Here is a 13,265-nt window from a genome sequence, read left to right on the forward strand (position 1 = left end):
TTGTACTCTTTGCTACCTTCCCCCACCCTCCTCCCTGACCTATCCCCTCCATCCCCTCCCCCATTCACCTATTGTACTCTATGCTACTTTCTCCCCACCCTCCTCTCATTTATCTCTCCACCCTTCAGGAACTCTGCCTCTATTCCTAATGAAGGGCTTTTGCCCAAAACGTCGATTTTCCTGCTCCTCAGATGCTGCCTGAACTGCTGTGCTTTACCAGCACCACTCTAATCCAGAATTTTGGATCAGTCTTCAATGTGGGACCTTGTCAAAGGCCTTCAGAATTCCATGTAAACCACATCAACTGCACTACTGTCATCACTATGTAGTCACCTTTTCAAAAAACTGGATTACATTTGTCAGCCAGGATCTCTCTTCAACAAATCTGTGCTGACTATCCCTGATCAATCCCTGCCTTTCAAATTAATTAAACCTGTCCGACAGAATCTTTTTTCACTAATTTCTCTCCCACTGACATCACACTAACTGATCTGTGATTACCTGGCCTATCCCTGCTGCCCTTCTTGAACGAAGGAACCACATTAGCTATCCTCCAGTCATTCAGCACTTCACCTGTGGCCAGCAAAGTATTAAATATCTCCAGCAATCTCCTCCCTTGCCTCCCATAGCAACCTTGGGGATTTATGCACCTTTATGCCCGTACCTAATATTAATCATGTTCTAGAACCTCACTGTCCTAACTGAAATCCCCAGCGGCATGGTGGATCAGTGGTTAGCACTGCTGCCTCGCAGCGCCAGGGACCCAGGTTCGATTCTAGCCTTGAGCAACTGTCTGCACATTCTCCCCGTGTCTGTGTGGGTTTCCCCCGGGTGCTCCGGTTTCCTCCCACAGTCCAAAGATGTGCAGGTCAGGTGAATTGGCCATGCTAAATTGCCCATAGTGCTAGGCGCATTAGTAGGGAATAGGGGAATGGGTCTGGGTGGGTTACTGTTCACAGGGTCGGTGTGGACTTGTTGTGCCGAAGGGCCTGTTTCTGCACTGTAGGGAATCTAATCTAAAAATATCTTTCTGGGGATCTAAGATGGCAGCGATCTGAGAAGATCACACTGCAGAGCTTTGCATCGCAGCAGGAACAGGACGGTCCTTTAACCCATCCAACCCAGGTCATCAGGATTTCTTGGGGCGTTGGAAAGATTGTGGAGCCCCAAGAAACATTTAAAAATTGACTGACCTGTATTTTCAGCTGTCCAGAAATGCCTAAAAAGGGAGGAGGAGCATCCGAGGCCGGGCCTGCAGCTCAGCCTGCAGCAGCCTCGGAGCCGATTACTCTCCAGGACCTGGTGAACCAGCTCTCGAAATCTCGCAAGATGTTGGGGAAACCAATTGAAGAGAAGTTGGCTCCAGTCTCTCTCATGCTGCAGAAGCATGAGCAGCAGCTGGGAGACCTGGAGAAGAGGATGGATGAGGTGAAGCACCGGGTCACAGTGGTGGAAGCTGATACCAGTTCATTTAAGGAAGAGATCCAAGCCCTGAAATCGCAGGTTTGTAATTTGCGTGACCAAGTGGATGATCTTGAAAACAGGGGCAGGAGAAAAAACACTTGGTCTGCCCGAGGGTAAGGAAGGTCAGCGGCCTGCGGAATTTGTTGAAGACTGGCTTCCGAAATTCCTTGACTTGGAGACTGACATGAGAGGATTGAAGATAGAGAGGGCTCACCGGGTCGCAGCGCGGAGGTCGGCTCTGGGTCAACGCCCTCGTCCTTTCCTGGTGCGGTTCCATCATTACCGGGATAAGGAGAGAGTCATGGAGGCTTCCAGACTCCAGGGGAAGGATCCAAAGGCCCTAATTTACGAGGGGTCTAAGATCATGTTTTTTCAGGACTTTTCAGAGGCATTGATCCAGAAACGAAAATTGTATGATGGTGTCAAGAGAAGATTGAAGGAGCTTGGGATTCAGTACTCCCTGAGATATCCGGCAGTGCTTCGGATCACCTTAGATGGATACATGCATCTCTTTGACACCTCGGAGAAGACAAGAGACTTTGTGGACAAACTAACCTAATTTAAACAACTGTAGTATGTATAAATATCGTTGCTTGGGTATGCGTTTATCATTCTGTAAAAGAAATGGTGGAAATCCGGTTGGAGCTTTGTTTTTTTTTCCCCTCTTTTATTCCTCTATTGATAATAATTTGGTTCAAACTATGTCTGGCGGAGGTTAAGATGTACATTTTAAATTTCTAAGTTAGGACATACCAAAGGATGGGTGGGGTATTTATTCCCCCTTTTATTGATAAAAGAATGTTTTTTTAATTCATATTGATATTCTATGGGGTGTTTATTCCTTTTAGCTTGTGCTTGCGATGCGGCTCTAGCTGGGAGAAGTGAAGGTGGTTGAGATAGTTAGATGCCTATTGATGGGCAGTTCGGGATGGGTAGTTGCCCCCTCCGGGCAGGGGGTGAGTTTCCCTCCTCAGCACTATTGGCACTTTATATGTTGGTTTGTTTTTTTGGTTTTTGTTGTTTATTATTTTTTAATAATTTTGTATGTTTGTTAAATGTAGTGGTTTTAGTTTATGTAGTTTTTATATTTGGTGGACCATGTGACACTAAGGCTCAGCAATTTGTGGTTCGGGTTCCTCCTCTCTGGAATTTAAATGTAATTGCAGAAGATTATGGCTAATGATTTGATTAAATGGTTTACCTGGAATATCAAGGGAAGTCACTCACCAATTAAGAGGAAGAAGGTACTCTTGAGTCTTAGAAAGGAGAAGTAGAATATTGCTTTGTTACAGGAGACACATTTGGATGACAAGGAGCATCTGAAATTACAGCAGAATGGCTTTGACTGAGTTTATTTTTCATCCAGAAGTAGTGGAGTGGCTATATTGGTTAGGAAAAATCTCTCATTTAAATTTTTGGACTATGTTAAAGACACATACGGGAGGTTTGTAATTCTTAAAGCCTTGATAAATAGGGAAGAATATGGCATTTTAAATGTTTATTGTCCCCCAGCTCATCCTCTTAAATTCTTGGTAGATGCTTTTTCTAAACTGATAAGTCTCAAGTCTCGGCACATCATTATAGGGGGAGATTTTAACTGCCTCATGGACCCTACAGTAGACAGGTTGCCTAAAGGTCACTCGATACCCTCTGTACAAACTAAACAGTTATTGGGTTTGTGTGGAGAATTAGGGTTGGTGGACGCCTGGAGGTGTCTCCACTCTACAAGTAGGGATTTCACGTTTTTCTCCAATCCGCATAGATATCACACGAGGATTGTTTTTTTTTCTCTCACCCCTGCGGTAACCCTGGATCTGGTGGCATCCTGTGCGATTGGTAATATTGCCATCTCTGATCATGCTCCAGTGTACCTCATGGTTAAGATTAAGGATGTTACAGTGGATTCAAGGCACTGGCGAATGGACCCCTTTATTCTCATGGACAGTACGTTTGTGGAGTATTTCTCTCAGGAATTTCGGGCTTTCCTAGACATCAACATAGGCTCGGTTGATAGCTCATCTGATCTCTGGGAAACTGCCAAAGCTTATGCCAGAGGGTTAGTTATTTCATATTCCACCAGTAGTAAGTGGCAGAAGGGTGAGCAGCAACGTCTCCTTGAAGAACGGTTGAAGGCAGCCGAGAAGGCCTATTTTGACAGACCCTTGTTGGTCAAACTACAGAGGATTACAGCACTGTGGTCTGCACGAAATTCCGTGCTCACGCAGACGGCAAAGAAGGAGCTGGCTTTTGCAAAGCAAAGGTTATACGAGCATGGTGACAAGCCAGGCAAATACTTAGCATACCTTGCCAGAAAGAGAAGTGCCCCACAAACCATTACGGCGATTAGGGAAGGGTCTGGGAACCTAACATGTGATTCTAAAAAGATTAATGTGGCGTTCCAGAGATTCTACTCTAAGTTATATCAATCTGAGAATTGTGTGGAGGGGCAGGCCAAAATGGAATCCTTTTTTAGAGATCTGAAGCTCCCGGGTGTGACTCCTGAACAACAGTCCTTTCTCAATGCCCCATTATCAGAGCAAGAAGTGCAGGAAGCTGTGAGGCAGCTTCAGAGTGGAAAGGTGCCCGGTCCTGACAGACTTCCCAGTGAATTCTATAAGGAATTTATAAGTATACTGTCAGGCCCAATGCTGAATATGTTTAATGATTCATACAGTCATGATTGTCTCCCACTATCTCTGAGAGAGGCCAATATTTCACTTATCCTTTAAAAAAGGGAAGGATCCGGAAGGCTGTGCTTCGTACAGGCCCATCTCGCTCTTAAATGTGGACTTGTAAGATCCTCTCTAAGGCTCTCACATTAAGGCTGTGTTACCCTCTATTATTAAAGAGGATCAGACAGGCTTCATAAAAGGTTGCAGATCCTCCAATAACGTTAGGAGGCTGCTTAACGTAATTCAAGCATGCCAACAGCAGTCAATACAGGGATTGGTGATTTCTTTAGATGCAGAGAAGGCATTTGACCGAGTTAAGTGGCTGTACCTTTTCTATACTCTAGACCGGTTTGGTCTGGGCAAAGTTTTCATAAGATGGGTAACGGTTCACTGCAGTGCACCTCTCGCGGTGATCATTACCGACGGGGTATAATCAAGCAATTTTAATATTTCTCGGGGTAGCCGGCAGGGCTGTCCCCTTTCACTATTACTTTTTACTTTGGTGATTGAACCATTGGTGGAGGCCATTCGTGGGGATCTCAATATATCAGCTCCAGAAGTTGGGTCAAAATTACATAAGATCTCGCTGTATGCAGATGATGTTCTAATTTTCTTGACAAATCCAGCAGTTTCAGTGCCTTGCCTGATACAATGCATTCACGCGTTTAGCACTTTTTCAGGGTATAAGATTAATTTTGCTAAATCAGAGGCTATGCCTATGGGTGGTCTTACGAAAGAGTTGGCTCTTGAGAGTGACAATAGATTCCCATTTAGGTGGTCACAGGGGGGTTTTGTGTATTTGGGCATATTAATTACTCCAGTTCTGGATTGGCTGTTCAAAGCCAATTTTACTCAATTATTTGAAAAAATTGAACAAGATCTCCAAAGATGGGAGGCACTTTAAGTCTCATGGTTGGGTTGGATAGTGCTTATTAAGATGAATATTCTCCCTCGTTTGCTATACCCTATACGGATGCTACCCCTGATTTTCAATAAACAAACACTCAGGAGATTGAATGGTTGGTTCAGCACCGTCTGGCACCGTAAACGGCCCCTCATTAAATTAGCCAAACTGCAGTTGCCTCTCAGATTGGGGGAGTAGACCTTCCGGACATTAAAAATTACCAATTAAGCTCGCTTTTGACCTATGCGAGTGATTGGCTTTGTGGGGACCCTCTTTCAATATGGCTAGATATCGAAGTCTCCCAGGCAAGGTGCCCCCTTACCAATTTGCTGTTTTTGGACAAGGTGAGGACAGTTAGGGAATATTGCCATAACCCAATAGTCATCAATACTGTTAAAGCATGGAGGGCAATTTGGCAGAGGGAAGGTAATATTGGCAAAACATCTTTGTTTACACCTTTAGTGGGTATGCTGGGTTTTCAACCAGGTATGATAGATTCAGGATTTAAACATTGGGGCAGCTAGGGATGTATCTTGCATGGGTGACTTATTTGAGGGAGACATAATGATGTCCTTCAATCAGTTAGTACAGAAGTACGAGTTACCTAATAGAGACCTCTTTCGTTTATTTTCAAGTTAGGGATATTATTCAAAAAAAGACCACACTCTTGACTGATCCCTACAAATCTGACATAGAAAGAGGGGTACTAAGGGCTAAGAGTACACTCTCTGTCAGTACTCTATATCACCAATTGGGGGGTGCCACTCAGATGAGTCTGATCGACTCTGCAAGATGTGGGAAAGAGAGCTGGGTGTTGAAGTTTGTTCAGAGGCATGGGAGGATATTTGGGAGAATGCAAGGAAGATATCAATTTGCAATAGGACCCATGCTTTACAGCTGAAGATTCTCCACAGGGTCCACTTAGCCCCAGACCATTTGTCAAAATTTAAACCAGGGGTATCTTCAGCATGTCCCAAGTGCAAGGTCTGCATGGGCACTCTTACCCATTGTCTTTGGTCTTGTGACAGGCTTCAAACGTATTGGAGCGCTGTGGCGAGTGTAATGGAGAGGATTTTAGGTGTAGGGGTGGAGAAGGACCCTATTTCTCTCCTTTTGGGCCTACCCATTGTATTTCCTGCAGATGCATATAAGAAAAAACTTTTCAATATTCTTATATTCTGTGCAAGGAAGAATATCTTGCTCGGTTGGTTATCCGAAAACCCCCCCAGGCCTGTCGGGTTGGCGGAAGATTGTTATGGAGCAATTTTCTGGATTTTCTCACAAATATGGTACACCACAAAACTGAGAATTTTTACAAGACATGGCAACCCTTTTTTGAAATACCTGGACACAGATTTATCTGCCACACCAACAAGGGCTTTTATATAGCGTTAATGATTGTGTTTCATTAGTCAATATCCAGGGAGGAGGAACTGTGAATGTATGAGTGTTTTGTTTGGCTGGGCTGAGTAATTACTATTTATTTGTTTGTTGTTAGGTATTTATTTAGTTAGCTAAATAGCTAGTTTAGGTTTTTGTTAATTTTATACTTCTCTATTTATGTTTATACATTCGTAAAGGAGGGTGGGTTGGGGAATTTTTTTTTTATTATTTGGGTTTAGTTTTGTACTATATTTGTTATGTTTAAAAATCTGTTTTTTCTTAATAAAAATATATTATAAAAATATCTTTCTCCTTCGTGAGTGCAGGTGGGAAATAGTCATTTAAGACCATCCTCCAGTTCCATGCACGGTCTGTAATAGGCTCCATTATTTCCCTGGTAATCCCCTTGCTTTATATATACTTATAAAATGCCATGGTGCTTTCCTTTAATCCTGTCTGCCAGAATTAGATGACTCCTGACTCAATGCCCAGTAAACCAGCCAGTTAAGACACGATAATAGTGCTTGGAGACATCCAAGCAAAGCTTTTAAAAATAATGTTTACAGTGAGGAACACATACACATTCTACCTGCTGCCCTTTGCTCTCAGTCCTACAGATATGCAACATTTGTGGGTTTCCTTTGTAGAACACTCCTTTGTTGGAGCTTAATAGCTTGTAACCTTATTCTTCTTTCCTAGGTCAGCGAGTAAATGGACATTGTACATCGACTAGTGGCACAGAATGCCATTCATGTGCTGACAAAACCTATCAAGATAGTTTCAATGGAGATGACGATTGTAAGACATGCAGGTCTTGTGCAGAAGGTGAGCAAAATGAGATAGGATATCTGGGGAAGCACTCCTGGTGTTCAGAATTTTCTACATGAATCTATTTCTGGTCCAATAAGGCAGGAGAAAGTGCTGGATCTGATTCTGGGCAATGAGGTAGTTCAAGTAAGGGAACACTTAAGAGGCAGACATCATGGTGTCATAAAGTTTTTAGGTTGGTTATGGAAGAGGAGAACAAGTAATCCAGAGTAAAGCTAGGTAATTGGAGGAGGGCCAATTTCAATGGATTGAGAACAAATCTATTGAGATACATCCAAGCATACTGAAGGAATAATGAGGGTATCACAATTTAACTGGAAAGATTGCACCAGTAATCATGCCCCATTTTCCCACAACTATCACTAAATGTATAAAATCCCAATTTGACCAAATAGCTGTCCTGTGATACTGCTATATCATCTTGTTTTGTAAGCTTACTTTCCTCCTCCGCCCTCCCAACTAGTTAAAAACTTTGTAGATAGCCATTGTAATGCAATTTGCCAGGACACTGGTCCCAGCAGTTCAAGTGAAGCCCATCCCACCAGAGTAGCTTCCTACTACCCAAGGCCTGGGGTCAGTGCCCCATGAACTGAAACCCATTCCACTCACACCAATCTTTGAGCATCCCTTTTCCAACTTCCTTTCCTACCTAACTTGGTATCCACAGCAACCTGGTTAAAATATACTGAGTTCCTTCATCTAAATCACGAATATAGATTGTAAATATTTGAGGCTCTAGCTCTGATTCCTGTGGTGTCTCACTAAGTACAGTTGACCAATATAAGGATGATCCATTTATCCCAGTTCTTTCTTTCATGTTAGTTCTAGAACATAGAACAATACAGTACAGAACAGGCCCTTTGGCCCACGATGTTGTGCCGAACATTTGTCCTAGCTTAAGCACCTATCCGTGTACCTATCCAATTGCCGCTTAAAGGTCACCAATGATTCAGACTCTGCCACTCCCACAGGCAGCGCATTCCATGCCCCCACCACTCTCTGGGTAAAGAATCCACCCCTGACATCCCCCCTATACCTTCCACCCTTCACCTTAAATTTATGTCCCCTTGTAACACACTGTTGTACCCGGGGAAAAAGTCTCTGACTGTCTATTCTATCTATTCCCCTGATCATCTTATAAACCTCGATCAAGTCACCCCTCATCCTTCTCCGTTCCAATGAGAAAAGGCCTAGCACTCTCAACCTATCCTCGTACGACCTATTCTCCATTCCAGGCAACATCCTGGTAAATCTCCTCTGCACCCTCTCCAAAGCTTCCACATCTTCCCTAAAGTGAGGTGACCAGAACTGCACACAGTACTCCAAATGTGGCCTTACCAAGGTCCTGTACAGCTGCAGCATCACCTCACGACTCTTGAATTCAATCCCTCTGCTAATGAATGCTAATACACCGTAGGCCTTCTTACAAGCTCTATCCACCTGAGTGGCAACTTTCAAAGAGCTATGAACATAGACCCCAAGATCCCTCTGCTCCTCCACCTTACTAAGAACCCTACCGTTAACCCTGTATTCCGCATTCTTATTTGTCCTTCCAAAATGGACAACCTCACACTTGACAGGGTTGAACTCCATCTGCCACTGCTCAGCCCAGCTCTGCATCATATCTAAGTCCCTTTGCAGCCGACAACAGCCCTCCTCACTATCCACAACTCCACCAATCTTCGTATCGTCTGCAAATTTACTGACCCACCCTTCGACTCCCTCTTCCAAGTCATTAATAAAAATTACAAACAGCAGAGGACCCAGGACTGATCCCTGCGGAACTCCACTTGTAACTGGGCTCCAGGCTGAATATTTACCATCTACCACCACTCTCTGACTTCGACCGGTTAGCCAGTTCTCTATCCAACTGGCCAAACTTCCCACTATCCCATGCCTCCTGACTTTCCACATAAGCCTACCATGGGGAACCTTATCAAATGCCTTATTAAAATCCAATCTTACTGAAACATCTGTAACCAGGAACCTCCAACAACCATTCCTGTCCCTCTTCTATCCACGTTTCCGTGATGGCCACAACATCGTAGTACCGATCCACGCCTTAAGTTCACCCACCTTATTTCTGATACTCCTTGCGTTGAAGTATACACACTTGAGCCCATCTCGGTGTCCGCAAGTATTCCCTGTCAGTGCTACCTTCTCCACAGCCTCCCTACATTCTTGGACATCCTGAAAAACAGCTAACCTGTTGTAACCTTATTGAATGATTTTTTGGAAATCTGAATGCACTCCATCTAAGGTTTCCTTTGATCTGCCCTGTTTATTACATCCTCAAAGAATTCTAACAGATTTTATGAAACAGAATTTATTTTCCTTTCACAAAACCCTGCCGTGACTCTTCTTATTGCATTGTGATTTTCTACAGATCCTGCTGCTGCTTTAATAACGGATTCCAGTATTTTCCCAATGACAGATGTTGGGTTAATTGGCTGATTTAGTTTCCTGCTTTCTGTTTCTCTTCTTTCTTGAACAGAGGTGCTGTCTTTCCAGTGTCCAAAATCATGACAGATCTAAATAGTTTTAGGGCAGTTGTCCCTGTTGGCAGAATGATTGATTGAGGACCTGGTCAATGGTAAAATAACCAGAAGCAGCATGAGGAAAATCTTTTTAATGTAGACAGTGGTTAAGATCTGGAGTGCACTGCCTGCGATGGGAAATAGAGACATACTCAGTTGTGGCTTTCAAAAAGGCGTTTGATTAAATACCTGAAGAGGAAAGGTTAGCAGGAAGTTGGGGAATGGGACTAGCTGAATTGTGCTTGCTGGGAGCATGCACACAATGGGTCAAATGGTCTCCTCCTGTACAGTAGCCATTCTCCCTGTCCTATCTGAGCATTTTATCTGTGCACAGACCTAACTGCAACATAACAGGTACAAAATAAATTAGTTAAACAGTTTGAAATTACTGCATTAGAGAAGTTATGGTACTGGTACATAGTGCGGTCACTGAGCTCTGTTAATGCTGAGTGTATCAGAGCAATTTTTGAGTTGTATTACATTTATTAGAGACTGTAGAACAACAATACTGAACATTTTGTATCTTAAAATCTCAACTGGGTCCTGTAGATGATTTGTGTGAAATGGGCTCAGCCTCCCCTTCATGTTTCTTTGTGATGAGACCCTGTAGGAGAGCCAGCCACTCTGTTAAATCCACCTAACTGAATTGGAGGTTGCCACTGCCAATTAGAGCAAGTGTAAAACCAACCCCAAAATATTAACAAGAATCTTGTTGTTTGGTGCTATACAGGGACGTTTCCAGTCATACCATGTACGGTTAAACGCAATACGATTTGTGACTGCTTGGAAGGTTTCCACTGCGAGAACATCACTGTTGATGGCTGTGAGAAGTGTACAAAACACAGAACCTGTCCACCAGGGGAGGAGGTGGTGAGCAAAGGTGAGATATACTGTGACCCGAGTTTTATCTAATTACATCAATGAATTTGAAAACATTCACAAGCTCAAATAGCTTAGCATATCAGTGCACACTGACTCTGTAACTGATTGCCAAGGGAGTGCCAATTGACTCCCCATTCACATTTATTCATGGATATCTATCCAAGCAGACTGGCATCAAGGTAACTACATAATGTGTTGGTATGTGCCACAGCACATTAAAATTCATTGCAAAACCATCACCAGGATCTGATGGTCCGAAATTGCAGCACAGCTTCAGCACAAAGAATGCTGTCAGCATGTCCACTTCTCACTCTATCTGTCAATTCTGCCTCCTACCCTCACTCTGTCAGTCACTTCTCTCTTCCCCGTGAGACCACACACCCACTTTCCTGCCACAACCACATCAGTTGGTTCCCCAACTAATCCAAAATGTATTTATCTCAGCCTAAAATGTACACAAAGACACAGCTCTGTGGCAAGGAGTTCCAAAGACACTCAACGCTGTGAGACAAGGACTTTCTCCTCATCTCGTTACTAAATTGGTGCTCTTTTATTCTGAGATTGTGCCCTCTGGTCCTAGATTCTCCTATGAGAGGAACCATTCTCTGTGTTTACCCTGACCGAGCCCCTGAAGAATCCTGTCAATGATCTCACCTCTTATCCTTCTTAACTCCAGTGAGTCAAGTCCCAACCTGTTTAGCCTTTGCTCATAAGACAATCCCTCCCTCACAGGGATCGTCCTGGTGAACCTTCTCCGAATTGTCTCCTTGTCACTAGTTCATATAATTGCAGCAAAGAGCTGCTGTCGGAGGGAGGTGTTCATAATATTTACTATAGTCTTCAGTTCTTCTCTTTATTTTCATTCCACCCATAACGATGACTCTGAATTTAGATTGAAATGTTGGTAAATTAGCAATGATGAATATTTAAAGAAATCTTTGACAGTTCTCCAGGAATATACATTTCATTGTGATCGAAGAACTCCTCGTTGAAAGCGATCCATCCGTGACTAATTATTGAGGCTAATGTTAGCATTAACTGAGAAGAGAAATTTCAGAATATTGCCAGGAAGAGGAGTAAGCCCTGATGAACGAATGGAAGAGTTTTAGAAACCAGCAAAAGGTGATCAAATAACTAACAAAGGAGAAGAAAGTAGACTGAAAGTAAATGAGTCAAAAATCAACAAACAGATTGCAAGATCTTGTATTCAATGGAGAAGAATAACAAAAGCAAATGGTGGTCCCTTGGATGTAAAAGCAATCAAAATTAATTTGGGAAATGACTGCAGAAATTCTGTACAAATATTTTGTCTGTCTTCAAGAGACAAAACCAAGGCTTAAAGGAGAGGGTGGACCAAGAGTCTAATAAGAGTGAGAAACTTAAGAGTTTTCTTAAAGAGAAAGGTACCACAGAAATAAATCCTGACTTAAATCAAACAAATTCCCAGGGCCTTGTGCCTTGCCTCCTAGGGCTGTAAGGGAGAGAGAGAGCTGCAAAGGTAATGGATGCACTGACTATGATTTTCCAAAACTGCTTAGATTCTGGAACAGTCCGAGTGAATGGAAGTTTTCAATTGTTAAGAAAGGGGAGGTAGAAAAATAGGGAAATTGCTGGAAATTGCTGGAATCTCTCACTAAGGTGGTCATAGTTATAGAGTCATAGAGATGTACAGCATGGAAACAGACACTTCAGTCCAACCCGTCCATGCCGACCAGATATCCCAAACTAATCTAGTCCCATTTGCCAGCACCCGGCCCATATCCCTCCAAACCCTTCCTATTCATATACCCATCTAAATGCCTTTTAAATGTTGTAATTGTACCAGCCTCCACCACTTCCTCTGGCAGCTCATTCCATACACATGCCACCCTCTGCGTGAAAAGGTTGCCCCTTAGGTCCCTTTTATATCTTTCCCCTCTCACCCTAAACCTATGCCCCTCTAGTTCTGGACTCCCCCACCCCAGGGAAAATACTTTGTCTATTTATCCTATCCATGCCCCTCATGATTTTGTAAACCTCTATAGGGTCACCCCTCAGCCTCCGATACTCCAGGGAAAACAGCCCCAGCCTATTCAACCTCTCCCTATAGCTCAAATCCTCCAACCCTGGCAACGTCTTTGTAAATCCCTTTTCTGAACCTTTTTGACTTTCACAACATCTTTCCGACAGGAAGGAGACCAGAATTGCATGCAATATTCCAAAAGTGGCCGAACCCACCAAATCCTATACAGCCGCAACATGACCTCCCAACTCCTATACTCAATGCTCTGACCAATAAAGGAAAGCATATCAAATGCCTTCTTCACTATCCTATCTACCTGCGACACTACTTTCAAGGAGCTATGAACCTGCACTCCAAGGTCTCTTTGTTCAGCAACACTCCCTAGGACCTTACCATTAAGTGTATAAGCCCTGCTAATATTTCCTTTCCAAAATGCAGCACCTCACATTATTCTGAATGAAACTCCCATCTGCCACTCCTCAGCCCATTGGCCATCTGGTCAAGATCCCGTCGTAATCTGAGGTAACCTTCTTAGCTGTCCACTATGCCTCCAATTTTGGTGTAATCTGCAAACTTACCTACTATACCTCCTA

At 43.3% G+C, this 13,265-nt stretch overlaps 1 protein-coding gene across 3 annotated transcripts in view; it reads left to right on the plus strand.

Annotated features, from left to right (window-relative positions):
* Positions 1–13,265, plus strand: part of LOC140471104 (tumor necrosis factor receptor superfamily member 26-like) — a 43,921-nt gene that overhangs the window by 11,328 nt on the left and 19,328 nt on the right. For all 3 annotated transcript variants that reach the window (XM_072566983.1, XM_072566984.1, XM_072566985.1), the window contains exons 3-4: positions 7,123–7,248; positions 10,519–10,668. In XM_072566983.1, the coding sequence (XP_072423084.1) occupies positions 7,123–7,248; positions 10,519–10,668 (276 nt within the window). The remainder of the gene's footprint in view (positions 1–7,122; positions 7,249–10,518; positions 10,669–13,265) is intronic.

This window comes from Chiloscyllium punctatum, chromosome X (assembly GCF_047496795.1).
Source record: "Chiloscyllium punctatum isolate Juve2018m chromosome X, sChiPun1.3, whole genome shotgun sequence".
Classification (NCBI taxonomy): domain Eukaryota; kingdom Metazoa; phylum Chordata; class Chondrichthyes; order Orectolobiformes; family Hemiscylliidae; genus Chiloscyllium; species Chiloscyllium punctatum.